The 27,415-nt window shown below is 38.6% G+C and overlaps 1 protein-coding gene across 2 annotated transcripts in view; it reads right to left on the bottom strand.

The window, feature by feature from the left end:
* Positions 1 to 17,502, bottom strand: part of FNIP1 (folliculin interacting protein 1) — a 149,674-nt gene extending 132,172 nt beyond the window's left edge. For both annotated transcript variants that reach the window (XM_043990174.1, XM_043990173.1), the window contains exon 1: positions 17,226 to 17,502. In XM_043990174.1, coding sequence (XP_043846109.1) covers positions 17,226 to 17,476 — 251 coding nt within the window. In that variant the 5' untranslated portion in view covers positions 17,477 to 17,502. The remainder of the gene's footprint in view (positions 1 to 17,225) is intronic.
* Positions 17,503 to 27,415: the final 9,913 nt, after the last annotated feature.

The following is a 27,415-nucleotide window of genomic DNA, read 5'->3' on the forward strand; positions in this document are numbered from 1 at the left end:
AAAGGGGCAAAAGATAGTCTCTGCCCTTAAGGTGCTCACAATTTAGTGGGGGAGAAAAAAAGCAAACAAATATGTACAAACAAGCTATAGATAAAATAAATAGAAAATAACCAAGACAGGGAAGGCACTAGAACTTGGAAGGGTTGGGAAAGGATTTTAGCTAGGACTTGAAGGAAGCTAGGGAAACCCAGAGGTACAAATGAGGGAGAATATTCCAGGAGTAGTCAGAGAAAATACCCAGAGCCCAGAGCTGAGAGTGCCTTGTTATGGAACAGCCAGGAGGTCAATGTTGCAAAAGTGAAGAGTATGTGGCAAGAAGTAAGGTGTAAGAAGACTGAAAAGGTGGTGGTGGTGGATAGGATATGAAGAGCTTTCAACACCAAAAAAAAGATTTTGTAATTAATCTTGGAGATGAAAGGGAGCAACTAGAGTTTGAGCAGAGCAGTGACATGGTCAGACCTGCTCTTTAGGTAAATCTCTTTGGAAGCAGAATGGAGGGAGGCTGGATTGGAGTGGGGAAAGACGAGGCATCCACCAGCAGACTACTACACTAGTCAAAGCATGAGGTGATGAATGCTATATGAGGGTAGTAACAATATCAAAAGAAAGTAGTAGTTTTTTAGAAATGTTGCAAAGACAACAGGTCTTAGCAACAGATTGGTTATGGGTGAGTGGGGTGGGGTGAGATAGTGAGGAATTGGAGATGACACCTAGGTTGGAAGCCTAGGGGACTGGAAAGATGGTGGTGCCCTCAACAGTAATTGGGAAGTTTGAAAGGGGTTGTAGTTGTTGTTTGTCCTTTATTCTTGAAGAGGACCATGACAGATGTCATGACTAGCAATGAATTGGATTTAAGTGGGGAAGGGCTGTGCAAGGTCACCAACCTCACTCTCTCCTCGGGAGCCATTTGGATCCAGTGGCAAGATATATTATCAGGATGACTGGAGATGGCCCCAGATGCAGTGAGAGACCTTGGGCCTTTCACAGGTTTCAGTTTGCCTAAGACAACACCCATTCAGTGGTGGTTGTTCGTCCTTTATACTCCATGACATGGTGTTATATTATGACTTGCACTGAATTAGATTTAAGTGAGGAAGGGCTATGCAAGGTGACCAACCTCACTCTCTCCTCCAGAGTCATCTGGGTCCAGGGGCAAGATATGTAACAGGATGAATGGAGATGGCCCCAGATGTTTAAGGCAATTAGGGTTAAGTAAGTAACTTGCTCAGGGTCACACAGCTAGTAAGTGTCTGAGGTAAGATGTGAAGGCAGATCTTCTTGCCTCCAGGGCCAAGGCCCTATCCACTGCACACCTAGCTACCCCAACAACAACCATCCTATATACACTATACCTTAAGGCTAGGTAATAAGGGATGCAAAGAAAGGCCTCTTTTACCTACTCAAAAAAAAAAGAAAGAAAAAAAGGGGGTGGTGGAAGGGAGAAAGCCCCTTAGGGTTTCTGACCTAAAGAAATACAATTGTTATTTAGAGTCATCAAGAGGCCAAAGGATGGCAAAATGAGACCTGGGCTGGGACCTATTGTTGGCCAATCAATGAGGGCCAGAGTTATTTAGGTTTAAGGAGTGATCTTCAGAAGACATCTTGCAAGAAAAACCCCAATAAAACTTAGTGAAGTTTCTGCAGACAAATCTTTATTCATTTGAGCAAGGAGGAAAAACAATTAATTCAATATTGGAAATATTAATGTTTGGATCAAGGCAACTATGAGATGCAAGATTGGAGGTCATCAGAGAGCTTAGGGAAGGAAAGGGAGATTTGATTATCAGCCTAGAAATGATAATTAAATCCATGACAGCTGATGAAATCATCAAGCAGTATAGAAGAAGAAAACAGCCCAGGAAAGAGTCATGTGGGATACCATGACCAGGACAAGAATCCAGCAAAGAAGACTAACAGAATTTAGTTAATTAAACATTTCAAAATTATAAGGCAACATGAAGGTTACAATGATGGACCTAGAGTCAAGGAAGACCTGTACTCAAATTTGGCTTTTGACACTTGATATGTGACAATGAGCAAGTCACTTAACCTCTCTGATCCAATTAGCAGCAGCAGAGGGAATTCCGACACTAATGAAATAAACTCTTCATTTACTGGTACACTTACAAATAAGGAAAGATCTGTAAGAAAAATAATTAACAGAAAATTAGAAAAAAAATTAAGATTTTCCCTTATGAGGAAAAGATATGGTAGAACAGATTCAAGATAATCTCAATCAAGTGGACTATTAGGTGAAATCCTTTGTTAGACTACAAAAAGAATAAGATTAGTTACAGATTTCAGAAATGGACATCAGAAAACATTATGATTCTGTTTTTAAATGGAAAGGATGGAAGACTACCAGTGCCAGATCCAACTATTCTACAAAGCTGTAATCATCAAAACAATTTGTTACTGAGTAAGAAATAGTGAATAATGTAACAGATTAGGTATAAAATATACAGAAGCAAATGAGCACAGTACTGTAGTGTTTGATTAAATCCAACAATTTCAGATCTTGGTGCAAAAACTCCTTCTTTGACAGAAACTGTTAGGAAAACTGCAAAATATTCTGCCAGAAACTAGGCTTGGACAACATCTTCTGAAATAGGCTCAAAATGGATTTAGACATAAAGGGTGATATAATCAAATTAGTGGATCATGGAATAAATTGTCATATTTATAGACAGGCAAGAATTCCTGACCAAATGATGTCAAAGAGGTTCACAGGAAATAAAATTTTGATTGTATAAAATTAAAACCTTTTGCACAAGGGGCAGCTAGGTGGCACAGTGGATAAAGCACCAGCCCTGAATTCAGAAGTACCTGAGTTCAAATCTGGCATCAGACAATTAGCACTTACTAGCTGTGTGACCCTAGGCAAGTCACTTAACCGCAATTGCCTCACCAAAATTAAAAAAAGCAAAAAACAACCTTTTGCACAAACAAAACAAATGAAGCTAAAATTAGAAGAACAGCAGGAAATGGGGAAAAACTTTCTACTAAGTTTTTCTGATATAGTTTTCATTTCTAAAACATATAGGAAATGGAGTCAAATTTTACAAGATTAAGGGCCATTCCCCAACTGAGGTAGTTCTCAGAGGAAGAAATAAAAGCTATCAATAACCACATTTAAAAAATGCTCTAAATCACTAATAATTGAGAGAAATGCAAATTAAAACACTTCTGAGGTTTTACTCATCAGATTGGCTAAGATGACAAAAAAGGAAAATGACAAATGCTGGTGGGGATGTGGGAAAATAGGTAAACTAATACACTATTGATAGAGGCTGTAAACTAGTCCAACCATTCTGGAAAGCTATTAAATTGTATATACCCTATAACCCAATGATACTGCTACTAGGTCTATATCCCAGAGAAATCAATGAAAGAGAAGAAGGACTCATATGAACAAAAAATTTTATAGCAGTTCTTTTTTTTGTAGTAGAAAAAAATGGAAACTGAGGGAATATCCATCAATTGGGGAATGGCTGAACAGGTTACAGTACACAAAAGAGACAGAATACTACTGTGCTACAAAAAATGAAAAGCATGCTTTTAGAAAAACCTGAGGAGGCTTGTATGAACTGATGCAAAATTAAGTATGCAAAATCAAATGAACAATTTATATTGTAACTGCAATATTGTAAGGATAATCATCTTTGAAAAACTTAGTACCTATGATCATCACCATGACCAACCACAATTCCAGAGGACTCATATTGAAACATGCTATCTACCTCCAGAAGGAGGACAGACTCAGAGTACAGACTGAAGCATATTTTCTTTTTTTAATATTTTATTTTTCCCAGTTACATGTAAAGACAATTTTTAACATTCATTTTTCAAAAATTTTAAGTTTCAGGGGGCAGCTAGGTGGCGCAGTGGATAAAGCACTGGCCTTGGATTCAGGAGTAACTGAGTTCAAATCCAGCCTCAGACACTTAACAGTTACTAGCTGTATGACCCTGGGCAAACCACTTAAACCTCATTGCCCCTCCTAAAAACAAAAAAAACAAAAAAGAGAAAAAATTTTAAGTTTCAAATTTTCTCTGTCCCTCCCTGAGACAGTAAGCAATTTGATATAGGTTATACATGTTTAATCATTGGTCATGTTGTGAAAGACACAGACCTAAAGGGAAAAAAACATGAAAAATAAAATGCAGAAAATGAAAAATAGTATGCTTTGATCTATATACAGACTCAATCATTTTTTTTCTGGGGAGGTAGATAGCATTTTTAAACATGAGTCCTTTGGAACTGTCTTAGATCACTGTATTGTTGAGAATAGCTAAGTCATTAACAATTGATCATTGTACAGTACTGCTGTTACTGTATACAATGTTCTGGTTCTGCTCACTTAACTTTGCATCAGTTCATAAGTATTAACAAGTTTTTTTTTTTCTCAGCCTGCTAATCATATCTTATACCACATTAATATTTCATTACAACCATATACTACATGTTCAGCCATTCTGCAATTGATAGGCATCCCTTCAATTTCCAATTCTTTGCCATCAGAAAAAGAGTTACTATAAATACTTTTGCACAAATAGGTCCTTTCTCTGAGAAATTTTTCTTCTATTTCTTTCTTTTTCTTTCTTTTTTTTTTGTGGGGGTGGGGGGAGGAATCTGGCTAACCAGGAAATTTGCTTTCTATAGCTATACACATTGTTAATGGGTTTTATTTTTCTTGCCTTCTCAATGGCTGGGGGAAAGGGAAGAGGGAGAAAATTTGGAAATGAAAATAAAATAAAATTGAATTAAAAAAAATTTTTTTTAAATCCATACTATAAACAAACGAAAAAGATAACCTGCTTTTGAGATCAGTGACCCTAAAGTGATATTAGGCTACTCAGATCACATAATTTCTAATGCTGCCAAATGAAGGAATATGGTATAATGTAAAGAATATCAGTCTTGGGAGAAAGAATACTTCACTTTTGAGTACTAGTTCTGACTCTACTGTCATCTAACTTCTCCACTATTGTGAAGAAAGCACTTTGTAAACCTTAAATCATTATATAAACGTGACCCTAGCCAAGTTACCTAACCTTTTTGTGTCACAAGCAATTCCCTGGGGATTATCCACTAAATTTAGATGCATGAGATCTGTTCTATTTAAATTTTAAAATGCTGAAGCCATCATGTGCAATCATTTGATGATAAATTACAGAATAGATTCAAATTAAAATAAGGTCTACCCTTGATATTGTTCAATTGCTTTCAGTTATATCTGACTCTTCATGACCCCATTCGGCATTTTCTTGGCAAAGGTACTGAAGTGGTTGAAAGAAAATAAAAAAGTTTTACTAAGGAATTTTATCTTCCTATAAAGACACATTTATTTATTGATGCAACATGTTTCAACAAAACAACTGGGGGCGGCTAGGTGGCGCAGTGGATAAAGCACTGGCCCTGGATTCAGGAGTACCTGAGTTCAAATCCGGTCTCAGACACTTAACACTTACTAGTTGTGTGATCCTGGGCAAGTCACTTAACCCCCATTGCCCCGCAAAAAACAAACAAACAAAAAAAACAACTAAACTAAACAAGACAACTGAATAGGCTATCATATATTTAATATAGTATCTACAGAATTGTAGAAAATAATTCTGAAAGAAATGGTAAGATACTTTAGAGATCATCTAATTCAATACCTTCATTTCTCAAATCAGGAAAAGTGAAATCCAAGGAATTTAAATAATTTGATCAAATCACACTATTAGTTATTAGCAATAGGCAAATAAATTTTAAAGTAAAACACAAGCATTTCCTGGAATCTAATGAATTTAGAATTTCCTTAACAAGGCATAATAAATCAAAATGATTCTTTTATGCTTTATTTTGAAAGAAAAGTTAATATGATGGCTTCAGCATCTTATAATTTTAATAGTACAGTTTTCGTAATTTGTAACATCATAGAATAACCCTAGGGAGTACCCAATTGCACAAGGAGTCTAAGTTACTTTTCTTGGAAAAGATACTGGAGTAGTTTGTCATTTCCTTCTCCAGCTCATTTTACAAATGAGGAAACTGAGGCAAATAGGGTTAAGTGACTTGCCAGAGTCATACAGCTAACACATATTTGAGGCTGGATTTAAATTCAGAAAGAAGAGTCTTCTTGTCTCTAGGGCTGATACTCTATCATGCCCTCATTATTTCTTAAAGCATAATAGTATTATATTACATTACATTCATATACCACAATTTTAAAATCAAAATAATAACATTTACATAGTGCTTACTATGTGCCAGGTTTTATGGTAAGCACTTTATAATTATAATCTCATTTAATCCTCAAAACAACCCTGGGAGATAGGTGCTATTAGAATTCATATTTTACTGATGAGGAAACTAAAAATAGATTAAATGACTTACCCAGGGTCATATACATCATATAGCTAGTAAGTGAATTAGACCTCATTTGAACTCCGGTCTTCCTGACTCCAAGCTCAATGTTCTATCTACTGTGTCACCTGGCTGCCTTTCAGCAATTAATCAAATGTGGAAACCCTCTTAAATTCTAGTTCCTTGGCAAAGAAGACAAACTGTCAATTGTTAAAAGGGCTATGGAAGGCAGGTACTTTAGAATTATTCAAATAAAGTGACTGAAATGACCATACACTTTGTTCCAGAGAACAAGTCTATAAATCAAGGAGGTATTGAAGAAAAGACAGGCTCCACATGCCCCCAAATATTTATAGTAGTGCTTTCTTTTTAGCAAAAAAATTGGAAACCTAAGTCCACCTCAGTAAATGGCCACCTAGGTCAGAAAAATATTCACTGTAAAATAGTGATATTTCTGCTAAAAGTTCTGATGTCAACTTCCTACAGGTTTGGCATTTTATACTAAATAAGTGGCAAATAAGCCAAGCAACCTACATAAAACAAGTGTCTTCTGTCACACTAAGCCTGACCCCAAAGAAGAAAATACACTTCCAACCCTTCTTTGTATAAGACTTAATGATATGTTTGTTAACTTTGCTGTACAATTTTATTCTTTTTTATATATTTTTTTAGCTTTCTGGAAAGGAATAGAAAGGGATAAAATAGAAAATAAGGTAATGTTAACAGAAAAGATACAAAAATAGTCATTAAAAATACTCCAAGGGGGCGGCTAGGTGGCACAGTGGATAAAGCACCAGCCCTGGATTCAGGAGTTCCTGAGTTCAAATATGGCACTTGACACTTACTGGCTGTGTGACCCTGGGCAAGTCACTTAACCCCCATTGCCCCACAAAACAAACAAACAAACAAAAATACTCCAAAATTGACCAAGTTGAGTTTATGTCAAGGTTACAAGGATCATTTTGAAACAATTACCATAATTAATCATCTTAAAACCCATATGATTATACTGATAGATGCAAAAAAAGGCTTTGACAAAATGTAGCATTATTGTTTGTTAAAAATTTTAGAAAATGAATAGGCATAGAAGAAGCTTTTAAAAGTTGATTTAAAAAAACATATCTATAACCAAAACCCAAATAAAATAAGGGTCAAATCAACCAATAATCATTTACTAAGTACCTGCTCTGTGCCAGGCAATCTGGCAAGTGCTAGTGATGCAAAGTAAAAACCAAAATAGCCCCTGCTCTCAAGGATCTTACATTCTATCAATATATATAAAACATTGACAAGGTAAGTGTGTTTGGGAAGGTGGGGGTGGGTAGGACCAGAATTAGTAGCTGATGGAATTAGAAAAGGTCTCATTAAAGAGGAAGCATCTGAGTTGAGTTTCAAAGGAAATTAGGGGTTATTAGAGGTACAGGTGATCAGGGAGTATATTCTAGGCCTAGGGAACACACTGTACAAAGGCAAAGAGACAAATTTCAAGTTTAAGCAACATCAAGAACAGCAGATAAGATGAACCACGGAGTACATGAGGAATGCCCCCTCTCTCCACTATTACTTGACATGGTTCTAAAAATATTTGCAATAATAGTAAAGGAACAAGATGGCAGAGTAAGGCAGGAACTTGCAGGAACACTCACAAATTCAGCTCCAAACAACTATAAAATAGAAGCTCAAAATGAATTCTGGAGCATCAGAACCAACAAAAAGACAAGATGAAACACTTCCAGCCTGAAACTTAGAATGTTAGCAGAGAAAGTCTGTCTCACTAGGATATACGGGGAACACAGTCCAAAGCAGGTAGCATCTGCGTAAGTCATCAACAAGGTCCCATGCCCCTGGTGAAGCCCTGTAGCCCTGGTGTAGACCAGCAAGGAGGTCTGACAGCCCTGGTGCAGGTTAAGTAGCAAGGTCCCATGTCCCAGGCATAAGAAACTTTGGACAATGCCCTGTACACCATAGAAACAGAGTCCAATTTTAACATGAAGTGAGAAGTCACAAAGTAGGCTCAAAAAATGAGCAAAAACAAAAAGAACCTAACCACAGTTGCTATGGTAAAAGGGAAGATGAAAACACAAACTCAGAAGAGGACAATAATGTCAAAACATTTACATGTGAAGCCTCAAAGAAAAATGTGAATTGGTCTCAGGCCCAAAAAGAACTCCTGGAATAGCTCAAAAAAGGATTTAAAAAAATAAAATAAGAAAGGTAGAAAGCATCACTGAAAAAGAAAAGAGAGTGAAACAAGAAAATCATGGGGAAAGGGTCAACAGTTGGTTAAGGTAGCACAAAAAAAACCCAGAAAAATATGTACAAAAATTCCCTGAAGAAAGCAACTCATTACAAAGTATATTGGCCAAATGGAAAAGATGGTACAAAAGCTCATTGAAGAAAATAATTCCTTAAAAATTGGAAATGGTCAAGTGGAAGCTAATGACTCCAGGAGACATGAAGAAAAAATAAAACAAATTCAAAAGAATAAAAAAAAATAGAAAATGTGAACTATCTCATTGGAAAAACAACTGACCCAGTAAATAGATTCAGTAGAGATAATTTAAGAATTATTGGAGTACCTGAAAGCCATTTAAAGAAAAAAAAAAGAACCTACACATCATATTTCAAAAAATTATCAGGGAAAAATGCCCTGATATCTTAGAAACAGAGGATAAAATAGGAATTGAAGGAATCCATTGATTACCTCCTAAAAGAGATCCCATAATGAAAAAAATCACAGGGATATTACAGCCAAATTCCAGAGCTTGCAGATCAAGGAGAAAATACTGCAGGCAGTCAAAAAGAAACTATTTAAATATTGTGGAACCACAGTCAGGATTACACAGGATTTAGCAGCTTCTATATTAAAGGATCAGAGGGCTTGAAATATGATATTCTAGGAGGCAAAGGAGCTAATATAACAACCAAGAATCAGCTACCCAGAAAAACTGACTATAATCCTTCCAGAGAAAAAATGGATATTCAATGTAATAGAGAATTTTCAAAAACAGAGTTGAACAGAAAATATTATTTTCAAATACAAGACACAAGAGAAGCATAAAAAGGTAAACAGGGAAGAGAAAACAGAAGAGATTAAATAAGGGTAAGCTTTTTTATATTGCTGGACAGAAAGATAATACTTATAACTCTTTTTTTTCCAGGGCAATGGGGGTTAAGTGACTTGCCCAGGGTCACACAGCTAGTTCGTATCAAGTGTCTGAGGCTGGATTTGAACTCAGGTCCTTCTGAATCTAGGGCCAGTGCTTTATCCATTGTACCTCTTAGCTGCCCCCAAAATGTTTTGTCTTTACATTACAGTCATTTATAGAACAATTTCTTTGTTGTTTTTTTTTAGTGGAGCATGTAAAGTTGCTATTTGTAATGTGGCTAAAATTCTAGCTAGTCTGTCTAAAAAAATCTAATGAGTGGTCGCCAATAAATTAGAAGCTTTAGCAAGAGTTTAGACTCTTAAGCATTTATTAAGGAGCACAAGAATTTGGTGAAGAGAGAGAGAAAGAGGCCTAGATTCAGCTATCTATCTCAGGGAACCAGCATCTCCTGCTCCACTCCCCCGAGATTCTGGTGAAAGAGAACAAGCGAGCCTCGCCCCTTCTTCGTCCCACAAAACTCCTGTGAAACCGGGAACATCCCATCCACATGCACACACAGGTCCAAGCTAATTGGCTGGTAGCTTTGCTCGACAGTACCCACAAGCCAAGGAACTGACCTTCCAAGTCACATGGCTTGCCCTCAGACACCTTCTCCTCATGGCAGAACTTTCCTACAGTAACTCTCTAGCAGGTGGCATCACTCCAACTGTCACAGGCAATTGGGGTAAAGTGACTTGCCCAGGGTCACACAGCTAGTAAGCGTCAAGTGTCTGAGGCCAGATTTGAACTCAGCTTCTCCTGACTCCAGTGTCAGTGCTCTATCCACTGTGCCACCTAGCTGTCCCTTACATTTTTTTTTTCATTTTTTTTTTAATTTGCAGAACAATGAAGGTTAAGTGACCTGCCCAGGATCACACAGATCACACAGCTAGTAAATATGTCAAGTATCTGAGGTCAGATTTGAACTTGGGTCCTCCTGAATCCAGAGTTAGTGCTTTATCCACTATGCCACCAGCTACCCCATTACTTATAACTCTTAAGAACTTTATCACCAATAGGGTAGTTAGAATGAGTATGCATAGACAGCAGGCATAAGTATAAGTTGACTATGATGGGATGATATCGGAAAAAACAATAACAAAATTAAGGGGTAAGAAAGAGGATTGCACTGGGAGAAGAGGAAAGGGAGAGGTAGAATGGGGCAAATTATCTTACATAAAGAGGTGCAAAAGACTATTACGATGGAGGGAAAGATGGGAAGGGGGCAGAGGCAGGCCACAGTTGAACCTTACTTTCATTAGAACTAGTTCAGGGGCAGCTAGGTGGCGCAGTGGATAGAGCACATCAATAAAATAGAGAAAGAGAAAATCAATGAATTGGACATGCAATTTTTAAAAATTAGAAAAAAAGAACAAATTTAAAATCTCCAATTAAACACCAAGCTGGAAATCCTGGAAATCAAAGGAAAGAGGAATAAAACGGAAAGAAAATAATTTAACTAACAAGTAGAACTAGAAACTGGTTTTATGCAGGGGCACAGGGAATTAAAAACAAACTATTGGGGGAAAACTCAAGATATTTAACTAAAATAATAAAATACTCTTTACATAAACAAAGGAGTACTTAAATAACTGGAGGGATATTCGTTGCTCATCATTGGGCTGTAAAAATTTAGTAGACATAATATTACCTAAGTTAACTAACAGATTACCTGACATACCAAACCACCAAATGGTGACTTTCTAGAATTAGACAAAAAAGCAACAAAATTCATTTGGATGAAAAAAAAAAGTCTGGAATCCCAAGGGAAACAATGAAAAAAAGTAGCAAAAATAATAGCACTTCCAGATCTCAAATGGCATTAGAAAGCATTGGTTATCAAAAAGTATTTGGTTCTGATTAAAATGTAGATAACTGAAATGGGTTAGGAAAACAACAATCAGAAAACAGCACAGATGTTTTGTCGATAAATCAATTAATCAAAAAGTATGAAATAAGTGTCTACTATGAATCAGGCATTGTAATAGGTATCAGTGATACAAACACAAAGATTATAATTCAATGTTTTTACTAAATACTACCAAGTGCCTCACTCATTTCAAGTTAACAAAACCATATCACGTCTCCTTTTTACAGAGTCTCGGTGCTCTTCTCTCACTATAAATTATGTAACTTAAAATTTGTTTTCTTTATTCCCTGAAACAAGCTAAACATGTTAGGGATCTATGAAAACTATTGAAAAGGTCTCTCTCTTGCCTACATTAAAGAAGACTAAAGTATTCTTGGATGTTTATAAAGTGTGACTATAAAATAATGAGAGAGCACTTTGCTTAGGGAATCAGTCATATTATTTTAAAGCAAGGATTTTTAATCTTTTTATGTCATAGATCCCTTTTAGTAGTCTGGTGAAGACTATGAAACTCTTCTCATAATTATTTGTAAATGAATAAAATAAAATAGGAAATATAAAGGAAACTAATTATATAGACGTACAATTATCAAAATAGTTTAAAAAACAAGTTTATCAACCACAGGTTAAGAAAACCTGTTAATGTCACATTTATAATAGCAAAATCTCTGAGTAGGGATTGTATCTGAAAGCTAAATGTGAATGTTTATTTTAGACTGGATGTTCAATAAATATTTGAAAGTCAATAAATACCATCCTTCTGAAAGTCAATATATTTTTTCTTCAGCAATGCATCACTTTCTTTTGTTATGTGTAATTTTTCTATCCATTTGTAGTTGAAACAACTAAAAATATTTCCAAAAAGACAACTGATATATCCAATTTTGGGAGGCAATTTTTTGCTAAAATTTGGCATATTTTTCCTCTTTTCTTTCCTTAAACTGAAGAATTATTATTATTATTATTATTTGGTGAGGCGACTGGGGTTAAGTGACTTGCCCAGGGCCACACAGCTAGTGTCAAGTGTCTGAGTCTGGATTTGAACTCAGGTCCTCCTAAATCCAGGGCCGATGCTTTATCCACTGGACCACCTAGCTGCCCCTGAATAATTTAATTTTAAAATCTCTTTATGCTCCTTTATATGTATACGAGAGAGACATTGTACTCAAATCCCATTTTTTTCTGGAAATTGGCAGTCTCCAGAAGTGAAGAAATATCATAAGATAGAAATCACCTCAGTCCTTTTCCAATTTTTTTTGGTGAGGCAATTGGGGTTAAATGAGTTGCCCAGAGTCACACAGCTAGTAAGTGTCAAGTGTCTGAGGTCGGATTTGAATTCAGGTCCTCCTGAATCCAAGGCCGGTGCTCTATCCATTGTGCCACCTAGCTGCTCCATTTTCCAAATTCTTAAAGACATATTTAATCTTTCTTTGAAAAATTTTCTTCAATTTATTATAACATTAAATTCAAAGATTAAGCAACTACAATAAGGACAGATATATTTACCCAGATCAAGGAACTAAGTGTAAGGTTCAGGAAGTCACCATTTGAATGTCAATGCTGCTTATATTTATATCTTTAGCTGCTCAAAAATTTCACAATTCTAATTCCATTTTTAGTCCCTTTAATGATTTCATTAAACACACACACACACACACACATACAATCCTGAGCATACATAAATCTCCACATCTCTCCACAAAGGCCTTTTTATGGTGCCACAAGTATTTATGATAAAACTGACTGGCAAGCTGGGATGAAAAGCTGGCCTTATATGCATACAACTGAACAGAGAGGTATCTATATGGTTCAATTTGAGCTTCTGAAAGCCCTCCTTGACCCCAAATTATCTTCCCTTGTCACCATACCATCTGAATTTCCCACATTTCTCCTATCTACTAAGGCACCTTAAAACACACCTATTACTTGAGAATTAATTTAGTAGTACTAAGCACTTAGTTCATTCATGTAGTAGTATTAAACACTTACTATGTACACAAGTAATGTGCCAAGCCCTGTAGTAGGTATCAAGGAGTTTGTTTATTTAGCAGACCATTGAAGATTTCTGAGCAGATATACGACATATTAGATGTCTGAATAAGAAATATTTTTTCATTCCTTTTTTTTTTTTTGCGGGGCAATGGGGACTAAGTGACTTGCCCAGGGTCACACGGCTAGTAAGTGTCAAGTGTCTGAGCCCGGATTTGAACTCAGGTACTCCAGAAACCAGGCCCAACGCTTTATCCACTGCGCCACCTAGCTGCCCCCTTTCATTCATTTTTAACAAATATTTGTTGAGCGCTTACCTACATGTAATGTTTCATTCACAAGACAAAGTTGTACAAGTTCTAGTTTCTGGACCTCTAATATGGAAGCTAATAAATGTAACTCAAAGTAGCTGTTGAAACCTTCATGAGAATCAAACACGTGGTAACACAAAGTATCCCTACAAAAGTAAACTCAAGCTCCACAAAAGTGGCCAGAATGTTCCTAGACACTTGTGGTATAGTCACTGGGCAAGGATACAAACTTTGGACTGAGGAGGGAAAGATTCGTTACCTTAACTGAGATAGAGATGATCTTTATCCAGTAAGATGAGCATTAGCAGTTGGGGAAAGGAGGAAAATTAGGGAAGACTTTATGATTTAAAGGGTAGGTAGGTAGTATCACAAGGTATGGAAAAAGAGTACAGAAGCAGAAGTATTCCAGGTATATTAAACAGAGCAAAATCTGAGGGGAGAGTGATAAGGAAAGAATGAGGAGAGAAAGAAACAAAAAGACAACAGTAAAGGGCTAGTAGAGAGATTTCTTTAAAAAAAAAAAAAGAGGATAGCCAATAAGGGACCCCAAACAATCAACAACCATTTATTAGGTGCCTAGTAGTGCCAAAGTCTGCCAGGAGAGAGAGATACAAAAACCCAAGTGAAACTGTTCCACTCTTAAGGAGCTTACTATAGAAAGACACATTCACATATATAAGCTTACACAAAATAAATACAAAGTAATTTTGAGGAGGAAGGCACTAGCAGCTGGGAGAGATAAGGAAACACTTCATACTGAAAGTAGTGCTTAAACTAAATTTTGAAGGAAACTACAGATTCTAAGAGGCAGAGGTTAGTCAACAGTCAACAAGCATTTATTAAGAACTTAGGATACCTCAAAGGTAAGGAAATACTACACTCTAAGTTTGGAAGATTGCCAGTGTGCTATTCACTGAAATCAGGCGTCATCCTACTAAGGCTTTTAGTGGTGGGGCTGTGACTCTGGCAGGTACTTGACTGGCACTGTTTTGTCCTGTGGTCATGGTTAAGCTGATCAAGGATTTTTTTCTCCTATGGGTGCACCAAAGTTCACTTTTTATACATGGTCTAACATGCTTGAGAAACTGGTAGCAATCTTCTGGAATGGTAATGGAAAGATTTTCCCAGGTGGGTGAACACATGATCTAGAGGTAAAGAAGAGATCCCTTGAAAAATAACTGGGGCCCTCTGTTCCAGGCTTGGCAGTAGTTTTAGAAACCCCAAAGAAACATCTATCACACAAGACAGTATTTGGAATGGCATAAAAGGAAGAAATCATTTTAGATAAGGGTAATCACAAAAGGTATCAGAAAGGAGCTCCCCTTTTGCAAGATTCTTTTCTCCTATCACTTTTTGGGGGGGGGGCAGGGCAATGAGGGTTAAGTGACTTGCCCAGGGTCACACAGCCAGTAAGTGTCAAGTGTCTGAGGCTGGATTTGAACTGATGTCCTCCTGAATCCAGGGCCGGTGCTTTATCCACTTGTGCCACCTAACTGCCCCTCTCCTATCACTTTTACAAAATGTCTTGCCTTACCTCCAATTGTCCTTATGGTTAACCCTGGAAGAACTCAGGAAAAATGAGCTTGAGATGAAGTGGCTATAGCTTTAGGTTTAAAGTTAACATGTGAGCTTTTAACTTTGACGAAGCCCATGCTTTTAAAAATTTCAATATAATAAAAAAATTCAAATTACACCAAAAAATGAATTCTTGGAGGAAAATGAGGGAAAATATTTCTTAGCAGCCACAAAGAACTTCTTTGAGTAATAGGTCCTAAATAAAAATCTGAATCGAACATTATTAATTAAATTAAATAGCTATTTAGGGGGGCAGCTAGGTGGTGCAGTGGATAGAACACCGGTCCTGGAATCAGGAGGACCTGAGTTCAAATCCGGCCTTAGACACTTGACACTTACTGGCTGTGTGACCCTGGGCAAGTCACTTAACCCTCATTGCCTCACAAAACAAACAAACAAACAAAAAACAAATAAATTAAATAGCTATTTATTAGGTGTTGCTATGTACTATGCTGGTGTTTTCTGTTTTCCAGGTATACATATGACTTTTTAGCATCTACCTTGCTGTCTGATCTTAATATGTCTCAAATTTCACATTCCAATTATTTTTTAGTTTCCTTCCCATTTCCAATTTTATGTCAATGGCTGTTGCAAATGTAAAGGTGGGTTTTTTTTTTAATACTTTTTGTTCTATTTTAAAGGGAAGGCACTATAGAAACTTTTAAGAATCAATATGAATATGGCAGGAGATTTGATGGCAAATGGAAAAACATTAATGACAGGAAATTTGTATGTTTTTGCTACATACTTTCAAGATGTTCAGAACTCAATTTTTTTCTTAAAATGCTACACAAATGCTAGCTATTCATATTATGAAATATAATAGCTATAAAATTATCTTTTCTTTTTTGCTGAGGAGGGAAGCATTTCATTTCCAAAAGAGGTAATATTTGTAAAGCACATAACGCGAACTAGGTGCTTAGTAAGTATTTGTTCTCTTCCCCCTTCGGCACTTCCCCCCCTTCCTAAACTGGTACTAACTAATCCAAAGTTGTTTTGTTTTATTTTTTTAATGGGCTATTTGACAAGTTATAATTCTATCTCATCGAGTTTTACAGAACTTCTTAATCAGTGAATTCTACGCAGAAGTTCTTCTTACTAACAGTATTGTGTCTGGCATACCGAATTCAATTCTGTTGTGGTTAGATCATGACAGAATCGGTAGTAACCTTAGACTGCTATTGGCAGCTTATGCATTTTACAATTCTCCTTCTATAACGTTAAGGTCGCTCAGTCAAATAACACACTTGCAATTTCAATTTCCAAGAAAGCTGGGAGAACAGTGTCCGGGCTCCATCTCCCCCCTCCCCCCTTCTTCTTTGACCGCCCCCCCCTCCTCAATTTTATTAAAATTTGCCCCAAATCTTAAACGGTATCTCAAGTGGGAAGCACACCAGTTACCAAGCATGAGAAGGGGGAGAGAGGAGGGGACAGAACTTCCTTCACCCAGAAAAGGGAATATCGATGTAAACAGGCAGGTTCAAAGGAAGCAGGGCTTGTTGGAAGAAGTAACTGCAAGACTCCTTCTGCTTCGGCAATCACTCAACTTTTTTGCAAACAGGAAGGTGATGAAAATACCAACTGCCCGGGTACCTCAGCCATTGCAGGCACCTCGTGAAGGGGGTGGGGGACCTAAACAAACGTTTGGTGACTGGGCAGTGGGGGTGGAGGTGGGGGTGGGGCTAGAGGTCTGACCCGCGGGCAGAGCATCCTCCCTCCCGGCCACCCACCCGGCCAACCCCACTCAGCGAATGCCAGAAGCTGAAAGGGGGAGGGGGGAACCCCCTCAGCCTCGAGCCCCGCGGGGACAAAGCTACCGACCCGGGCCGCCCAAGTTCCGGCTCCGGGAAGGAGGCGGCAGCGGGCCAGAGGCGGGACAGTCACGGGTGTCCAACTTTGCATTCCCCACGCCGGGAAGGGGAGGACACGCGGGGGGAAGGGCCAGGCAAGGCTGCGAGCAGCCGGGGACGCCGCCCTTACCTGCACACGCAGTCGGGGTCCCGAGCGTCCCGGCCGGGGGAGCCCAGCCCGCTCCTTTTGTTGAACAGCTTCTGGAAGAGGGTCGGGGGCATCTTGGCCGGGTCAGGTCCTGCCGCGTCAGGCCCAGGGCGGCGGGGCCGAGGGGTACTGGCCCTTTCCGAGGGGCTCCGCGAGTAGCAAGATGTATACAGGGAAGGGGGCTGCGGGGACCTGGGCCCCTTCGGGGAGCAGCAAGAGCAGCCGCGGAGCATCTAGTTCCGCCCAGCGGCCGCCGCCCCCATTGGTGTCACAGTCATATGACAGAAATTAGTCACTTCAAACTGCCACAGGAGGCGGAGGGGAGAGGGGCGGGGCGAGCCGGCCTGCCGCGAACCTCCATTGGATGGAGGGACCCCTCACATGGCAACCTGGAGGGGGGGGTCCGGGTACGCGCGAGGGGGGAAGGGCGCCCGGGCGCGCGCCTCTGAGGCCGCGCGTGAGGTTGGGGCGGGGCGCGCCAGGCGGTCTGCGGGGATCCTTCATGCCTCGTCTCGTGAGCTAGCGTGTTCTGCGCAGCCGCGGGAGGAGGGAAGCACCCATCCTGAAGCCCGGGAGGGCAAAGTATGTGAACGCTGCTGGTCCCGAGGGTTGCTTCTGGAGGCAAGAACCGGGGGCTAGAGGGAGAAAGAGAGAAATGGCAGCGAAGGAAGAGTAAACACGGATGTGTGAGGCACTCGTTCCACACAAGTCTCCACACCCCCGCTTCCCCTTCGCACACTCACACCTACTTCCTCCTCCTAGTCCGTGCAGAGCAGGGGCAACCCCAAGCAAGGGAACCCCAAACTTAAGCAAAAAGCCGTCCCGGAGCCTTGCGGCCCCTTCGCTGGATTCCACCCGCATTTACTTAAACCCTTCTGTGCGGAGAGAGAAAGTCTGGACACATAACCTTTGCCCTCGTGGAGCTCGCGGGCATTCTAGAGTGCACGTGTGCGGACACTGGATCATGTGCCTTTTTAACTACTAGAGAGGGGCAAAGCAAGATGCTCTGTGACTTCTGGGGGAAAGGTCATAGGGGGTGATTGACCAGTGGGAAACTTAGTGGAAGAGGTGGCTTTTCATCAGGAGGACTTTCTAGGATGCCACAATTGCAAGTCGAAGCTGGGGGGAAAGAGAGGCATGCTAGGCATAGGGAACCGGAACTAGAAGGTCCATTGTGTTTGGGGTATAGAGAGCCAACCAGTTTGGCTGGATTATAAAGAACATAAAAGGCAATAATAGGAAATAAAGTTGGAAAGGTCATCAGGTTGGATACCAGATAGTATTTGAATATTATAGGATAGACAATAGGAGGAGCTGCTGAAGATTTTTAGCAGGGAAGTGACATCAACCAGGAGGGTTAATCTGGCAGATAGAGATAGGATCCATAATATAGCTATACACACAGATATAATATGTATATATGAGTATGTATTTATTATATATGGAGAGATAGAAACTATATATGTGTTTATATGTATGTATTTGTATGTGTTTGTGAGATATCTCTATAAATATGTAGACAGATCAGAGGGGGAGAAGATTGGAGGCAGAGGAGCAAATTAGGCTATTACAGTAATCTAAGCAAGGGTTATGAATTGGATAGAGCACTGAGCCTAAAATCAGAAAGACCTGAGTTCAAGTACAACTTCAAAAATTTAGTCTTTGTGGTCCTAGGCAAGTCTGTTTGCCTCAGTTTCCGGTAAACTGGAGGGGTAACAGTACCTACAGCAACAATCAGGTTGTTGTGAGGATCGAATTAGATAATATTTGCAAAATGCCTGGTACATAGTAGACATTATATAAATGTTAGCTATTATTACTATTAAAAAAGGAAATGGATATGTCAGATTAAATTTGATAGGACTTGGTGACCAAGGTCCTAACTGTAGGATGTGAGGAATGAAGAATACCAAGAAATCTCAAACCTACCATCATGTCCAAGGGAGTGCTCCAAACACCCTACTAGGAGTAGTTAGATGTGACTGTGCCCAGCCAGTATTCCAAACCACCATTCCCACTATATTTGTGAACACATCTCTGATCCCTAAAAGAAGGCACTTTTATTCATCTCTGTATTCCCAAATAAATACTGACATATGGATCAGTGATGAGTCTGTGGGTACTCTATCCATCAATGCAGATGGGCAACCCAGCCGTTCTTTCTCATCCTGTGCAATTCTTATCCATGTCTATAAACCCTCTAGTAGGCTTTTTGAATTGGACTGCCCTGAATTACTGAGAAGAACCAGTAATCATACTTGCTTTATTAAAATAGGCTCCAGAATTTAGCAGGGCATTGTTGAGTGGAAGAAGCTAAAGAACCTTAGAAATTATAAACATATAGAGTGGGAAGATAGTTTATGGATAAACAAACAGGCTTCAGAGAAAAGAGTGTAACAACCTTCTTCAACAAGGGACCCTAGGAGTGTGTGACAATTTATACCTGAGTATGGGAAGAACCTGTGGTTTATTAAACACAGAGAATTCCTGGCATGTGAACTCTTTTCACCAAGGCAAATCACATTTCCTTTATTACTTAGTAGATAAGACATAGGTTGGAACCACATAAAGATTGAGCAACTTGCCCAGGGCAACACAGCTAGTACCAGAGGCAAGATTTGAACCCAGGTCTGCATGGCTCCAAGTCTAGCATGTTATATAATAAATAGGTAAATAGATCAGCAGAGAGCAAGCTCTTACAGTGTGTCAGTTACTGTGCTATGGGCTGAGGATACAGAAGCAAGCAAACAAGCCCCTAGATGCCCAATGTCTTCTCTGCTAACCCCAACCACTCCAAATGCACTACAGGAGTTTACATATACTGGGGGAAGGCAACATTTAAAGGGGCTTCTGGAAAACAGAAAGTGGAAATCAATGTCATACAGAGGCTGCAGGGAAGTGGCAGGGAGGCCTAGTCTAAGGCAAGATAAGGCCAAAGCTCTTTTATCAGAGTCCAAGGTTCTGGTGGCTGAAGAATATGTGTTATGGTACAGAGACTGCACAGAAGTGACACTAAATCTCTTTCACTCTACTGAAATTCAAGTCCCCACAAGTTTATTAAACTCCAATTATATGAAGAACACTGCCTTCATGTAGTTTACCATCTAGTAAATATTATATAAAGTTACATAAGCTTTACATATATAAAGTTATATAAATGTTACATATATGTCATACATTATGTAAATTTATATAAAAATCATGTACTATGTATATAGCATATAGCAAAAGGTGAGAAGAAAGTATAAAATATTTTTTCTGGAACTCAAGTATCTTTTACTTTAATCACCATTGTTGTTAGGACAATTCGAGATAATATTTGTTGAGGCCTAAATTGGACCACAACCTGCAACCTGCAACCTGCAACCTTAATCCCTTGGCCTTTCTCAGCTCTAGTGAAGTGGTTCTTTCTGCCTTTTAAATGAAGTTTCTGCCCCCAATCCCTCTACTCCAACCACTGTAATATCTTCCTCTCAGCTACCCCCAAATACTTTAAATCCTATTGAGTAAGTGACATAGAAAAAAATTCCAAGTCTGTAACATAAAACCCTAGGTAACAAAAACTGACATTGATACTATCAACATGAATATTAATATCTGCCAAGATTAAAAACAAACAGGATTGGGTAAACTACAAAATTTTTGCTTGTATACACCTTTTCATTAGCTGTCCCCACTCCCTAGAATGCTCTTTCACCTTACCCCCAACCTCCTACTTTCCTGTAAGACTCAGCTCACATCTAACCTTTCTGTAAGAGGCCTTTCCTGGTCCCCTCAAACCCTTCACAAGGGCCATCCCTCTGAGATTACCTTCCATTTATGCTGTATGTATTTTGTATGTATATAGTTACTTTGCATGTTATCTCCCTCATTGGAATGTGTGGTCCTTGAGGTCAGGGACCTTGTTTTTGCCATTCTTTTTATCCTCATCTACTTAGCACAGTGTTTGTCATATAGTAAGCAGCTTAATAAATGTTTGTTACTGGTGGTGATGATGTTGGGGAGCCCAATGATGAAGAGACAATTTCAAATTATGAAACAAAGGCAACTCTTCAAGGAATGGTGGCACTTCAACAAAAACTGCTGGCGGTGGGGGTGGGGAGAGAAGCTACTGGTCCCATGGCCAACAAGATAAAAGAACAGACATTTTCTTCCATCCTCATAACCTCTCAAACCAAAGTAAGAATTATGTGCAAGAGATAAAGCAATTGCAGCTGTCTCCATATCTGAGACACCAAGAACCCTAAGGATGTATGAACTGGATCAGAGAAGGCTAATCCCTATTATGCCTAATACATTCACACAGCACCCTTCCCCCACTAACCCCTACATGCTAACAAGGCAGCACAACCAGAGTTCTGGGATCCACTTGGCAGTTCCTCTGTTGCTGAGGTTTCTGCCTACTAAACCCAGTGATCCCCCAACTCTGTCCTTCTAATGCATCAAATAGACAAGAGAGGTACACAAAAGCTGCAAGACTGCTCCATCTGGTGTGTGTGTGTGTGTGTGTGTGTGTGTGTGTGTGTGGCCATAAATTGTACTGTGGCAATGGCAGTGCTCAAGAGAACTAAAGGACAGAGGAAACAGGTGCAAGATATGTGTGTGTATGTTTGTGTGTATGTATGTGTGCGTGACGAGGTCAGGCCTATACTTTAGGAAGATCACTTTGGTAGCTAAGTGGAAGATAGGTTGAAGTGTGGAAAGATTTGTGACAGGAAGACCAATCATTAGACTGTTGCAATAGTCTAGGTGTGAAGTGATGATGACCTGGATCGAGATGATGACAGCAACAAAGGAGAGAATGGGGCATTTGCAAGAGATGTTATGGAGGTATATTAACAGGTCTTGGTAGCAGATTGGATATGGGAGTTAAGAGATAGTGAAGAATCAAGGATGATACTTGGGTTTCAAGCCTAGGTGACTGGGAGGATGGTGGTTATTTTGACAGCAATATGGAAGTTAGGAAGAAGGAAATGTATGAGGGAAAAGATGAGTTCACTTTTGGATATGTTGAGTTTAACATATTTACAGGATATCTAGTTTGAGATGTCTAATAGGCTGTTGTGGATGTAAATCTAGAGGTTAATAGAGAGGTTAGGGCTGGATAAGTAGATCTGAAAATCATTAGTATAAAGATGGTAATTGAATCCACAGGAACTGATGTGATCACCAAGTGAAGTAGGATGGAAGAAGAGAAAAGAACACAGGACAGAACTTGCAGGACACTTGTGGTACACTTAGCAGGCATGATCTGGATGAACATTCAGCAAAGGAGACTAAGAAGGAGTGGTCAGATAAGTAGGAGAACCAGAGAGTAGTGTCATGAAAACCTAGAGAGAAGAGAGTATCACTAAGAAGAAGGCCATCAACAATCAACAGTGTCAGAGTCTACAGAGATCAAGAAAGTTGAAGATGGAGAAAAGACCATTAAATTTGGCAAGTAAGAGATTGTTAGTAATTTTGGAAAGAGCAGTCTTGGTTGAATGATGGTCAGAAGTCACACTGTAGAAAATTAAGCAAGTAAGAGGAAAGAAAGTGGTGGCACCTATTGTAGATGGCCTGAAGGTTTAACTACAAAAGGGGGAAGAAACATGAGACAAGAGTTAGCTAGGATGAATGGATTGTGAGGATTTTTTGAGGATGAGGGAGTGATGGGAAATAAGCAAGCATCCCAGCAAGGAGAGATTGATGATAAGTTAAAAGTGGGAATGATAGAGGGAGTGATCTCCTGGAGAAGACAGGGTAAAATAGAATAACTTGTGCATGAAGAGGGATTTGTGTTGGCAATGAGAAGGGCTACCTCATTATGTGAGACACGAGTGAGGTTTAGATAATGGGAGAAGCCATCAGAGAGACATGAGTTGAGGAGGATAGAAGAGGAAGCTGTCAGTGAGGGGCCTCATTTACTTCAGTGAAGGAAGGTTCTGAGCTAAGAGCTATGAGAAGTTTTAGGAGGGATGAAAATGTTTAGAAAAACCATTATTGTAAGTGGGATAGTTAGTTAATTAGGGAGGTACAAAAGGATTGCCTTGCTGCAATTAGGGCCTAATTGATATTACATAACAAATTTGTAGTGGATCCAGTCATCATTGATGCTTAATATTCTCCAGTTTGATTCAGTAGCACATAAGTAGAAAGAAAGGCAGATTGTAGAATTAACCAGGGCTAAGGCCTGAAAGGGCAAAATAGGCAATAGGATAAAGGGGCAAGGGATTCAAGCAAAGACAACAGTGTAGAGTTGAATTGGTTCACTAAGAGAACAAAACAACGAAGGGAAGAGAGTTCAGCCAAAGCAGGAGTAATGGCCCAGAAAAGAACTAAGGATTCAAGGTTTCGTGGTCATAATATAGAAAAAGAACAAGGTTTGGGGTTGCAAAGCAGTGGGAGGGGTGAAATGATAATATATTGTGACCATATAAGGGAATTTTAGAGTTTCTGTACATGAAAGTGGAGTGGGTGACAACCAGAACAAAAGTATGAATATCTGTGTGTGTAGCTGAGGAGGGATGGAGGAGTAGGTCATGATAAATTAGCAAGCTGAGAAACTAGGAGGAAAGAATATTTGAAGGATGTGTGTATGTGTGTGTGTGTGTATAATGTTCAAGTATATATATTATGCTGTATGTATGTATATATATATGTGTATATCCTAGAGGGACTTAAGCATTTTATATGTATATACATATATATGTGCATATATATGTATGTATATATAATAAGCATTATAAGCATGATATAAATAAACATTTTATATATTATATATACATACATATATGTGTGTATATGTGTATGTGATATGTATGTATGTATAATGCTTAAGTCCCTCTAGGACAAGGGAAGGTGTTGGGGAGGAGAGAAATACCATGACCAGGCAATGAAGGACTGAGGAAAGAGGAGTGTCTTGTACACAGTAGCTACCACAGCTACTCAAAGAAGGAGCTGTTACTGAGTGAAGAAGGTACAAGGAAAGCAGCTTCTCTGGTGTCTCAGGAAGAAAAGAGCCTCAAAGAGAATTAGTGAGATGGTAAAGGGAGAGATTGGAGCAAGGTGGGAAAAAAAGGTACAAATTTCTATTCAGTGTTGAAAGGGGATCCTCAATAAATAATGCTTTCATGGGGAGAGATATTCTACAAAGGGTAATGGAGATCTAACAATGTTTTTAATCTGTAGAGACTTGCTACAGAGACAGTCACTACCTGTGAGAGAATGTGGTCTTTCCATGGCCAACATCTCGCCTCAGAAGATGAATCAGAGTTACCGGGGGCAACTGGCACCCAGAAGAATGGGAGAGCATGAGAGATTTCATGGTAAATGGGGGGAAAAAACATAGGGAGAGCAGGGGCTAGTAACAAACTGCACAATCAAAGACTCAGGAAATTTTCTAATCTTCTCGATAAATTGATATCTCTAAAATTCCATCACAATAGAAAAAAAGAGTGGGGGAAAAGGGGGAGAACTATAAAGTAACAATACAGAAATGCTTAGAAGAGGGAATTCAAAATAGGTACCTAGTACCTTTAATTTCATGAGTAATAAAAAACAAAACTAAAGAAGGAATTTTTAAAAGTCTAGGAAGGGTGGAGAAGGAATAAGCATTTACAGAGCACTGACTATGTTCCAGGCATTTTGCCAAATACTGTTATTATCCCCATTTTATAGTTAAGTAAACTGAGGGAATCAGAGGTTAAGTGACTTGCCCAGGGTAATAATACCTAGTATGTCAAAGACTAGATTTGAATTTGGGTCTTCCTGACTCCAAATCCAGTGCTCTATCATCTATATCACCTATAAGGGCCATGTATCAAATAATAAAGTCTAGAATAGAATGAAAGAGAACAACAGTATTAATGAAGAGAATGAGGGAAAGCTATTTTAGAAAAGGGTATTGAAAATGAAAAACAAAATTCTAACAAGATGAAGGGCAATACAAAAAAGTGCCTTTTACTTTATTGCTTAAGAGGGGGAAAAGGAGGGAAGAATTAAATAACTAGATAAAAGGAAGAAAGGAAAAGGAATTGGTTATATAAAACTTTAAAAAGAGGGAAAGGGGTAACAAATGGAAGCTAGGGGACTTGAGGATGAGGGGAAAAGAGGTAAATTGAGCCCTATATAGATTAAGCAAAAAATAACCGAAGAGATGAAGTACTACTTTTACAGGAAAAAATAGGGGGGATGGGGGCAGTTAGGTGGCACAGTGGATAAAGCACAAGCCCTGGATTCAGGAGGAGCTGAGTTCATATACGGCCTCAGACACTTGACACTTACTAGCTGTGTGACCCTGGGCAAGTCACTTAAGACTCATTGCCCTACAGAAGAAGAAGAAGAAGAAGAAGAAGAAGAAGAAGAAGAAGAAGAAGAAGAAGAAGAAGAAGAAGAAGAAGAAGAAGAAGAAGAAGAAGAAGAAGGAAGAAGAAGAAGAAGAAGAAGAAGAAGAAAATAGGGGGAAAACAATATTAGAGACAAATAGAGGAAGATTTAAAACAAACACAAAATGTTATATTTTATTCCTATTTCTCTTACAATTAAAAAAATTATGTTATTTTCAGTTCCAAATTCTCCCCCCTTTCCCTACCCATTGACATGACAAGAAATACAGTGTTCATTATACATATGAAGTCACATAAAATATATTTCTGCATCAATCACCAAAAAAAGAAAAAAGAAAAAATATACTTCAATCTGTACTCTAAGTTCATTTGATCTCTTTCTGGCATTTTTTATCATGAGGCATTTGGAATGGTGGTGGATCATTATATTGATCAGAATTATTAAGTCTTTCACAGTCTTTATAGTATTGCTATTACTATGTAAATTGTCCTCCTGGTTCTTCTTACTTCACTTTGCATCAGTTCATATGTCTTCCCAGATATTTCTGAAACCATTCATTTCATCATTTCTTACAATTTCATACAATACTATACCATCACATTTATATACCATAACTTGTTCAGTTATTCTCCAATTGATGGACATCCCTTTAGTTTTGAATTCTTTGATCTCTGAGGATAGACCTAGTAGTGGCATTGCTGGGTCAAAGTGTATTTTTTAGACTTAGTTCTAAATTGCTCTCCAGAAATAGACTAGTTCACAGCTCCACCAACATTACCTTCATGTATACTAATTTTAGTGTATTTGTTGTTGTTCAGTTGTTTCAACCCTGTCTGACTCTTTGTGACCCCATTTGGGGTTTTCTTGGCAAAGATACTAGAGTGGTTTGTCATTTCCTTCTCGAACTCATTTTATAGATGAGGAACTGAGGTAACAGAGTTAAGGGCCTTGCCCAGGGTCACACAGTTAATAAGTCTCTGAGACCAGATTTGAACTTAGGAAGATGAGTCTTCTTGATTTTAGGCCTAGCACTTTATCCTAATATCCTTTATACCTAATTGTCCAATTTTAGTGTATTTACTGTATAATACTAATGCTATTTACCCACATCCCCTTCAGCATTTGTCATTTTCTTTTCCATCATCTTAGTCAATCTAATGGGTGTAAGGTGATATTTCAGAGTTGTTTTAATTTGCATTCCTCTGATTATTAATGACTTGGAGCATTTTGATGTGGCTATTGATAGCTTTTATTTCTTCATACCTGTTTACATCCTTTAAACCATGTACCAATTGACAAATGACTCTTAAATTTAGCTCAGTTGCCTCAACATTTGAAAAATGAGACCTTTATCAGAAAAACTTACTGCAAATCTCCCCCACCCCCCCCTTCCAATTTCATATTTTTTCTAATTATGGCTGCACTGGCTTTGTGCAAAATCTTTCTAATTTATTTAATAAAAATTATCAATTTTATATCCTGTGATCCTCTCTATCTCTTGTTTGGTCATGAACTCTTTCCCTAAACATAAATCTGACAGATAATTTCTGCTACACTCCACTAATTTGCTTATGATATGACCCCTTATGTCAAAATCATGTACTCATTTTAAATTTATTTTGGAATATAGCATGAGGTATTGGTCTATGCCTAGTTTCTACTATGCTACTTTCTAATTTTCTCAGTAGTTTTTGTCAAATAGTGAGTCCTTCCCCCAGTAGCCAGGATCTTTGGGTTGATCAAACACTTGGTCACTGTGCTCATTTCCTTCTGTATATTGTAGACCTAATCTGTTCCATTGATCAACAACTTTGTTTTTTATCTAGTAACAAATATTTTGATGA

The sequence above is a fragment of the Dromiciops gliroides genome, chromosome 2 (genome assembly GCF_019393635.1).
Source record: "Dromiciops gliroides isolate mDroGli1 chromosome 2, mDroGli1.pri, whole genome shotgun sequence".
Taxonomy (NCBI): domain Eukaryota; kingdom Metazoa; phylum Chordata; class Mammalia; order Microbiotheria; family Microbiotheriidae; genus Dromiciops; species Dromiciops gliroides.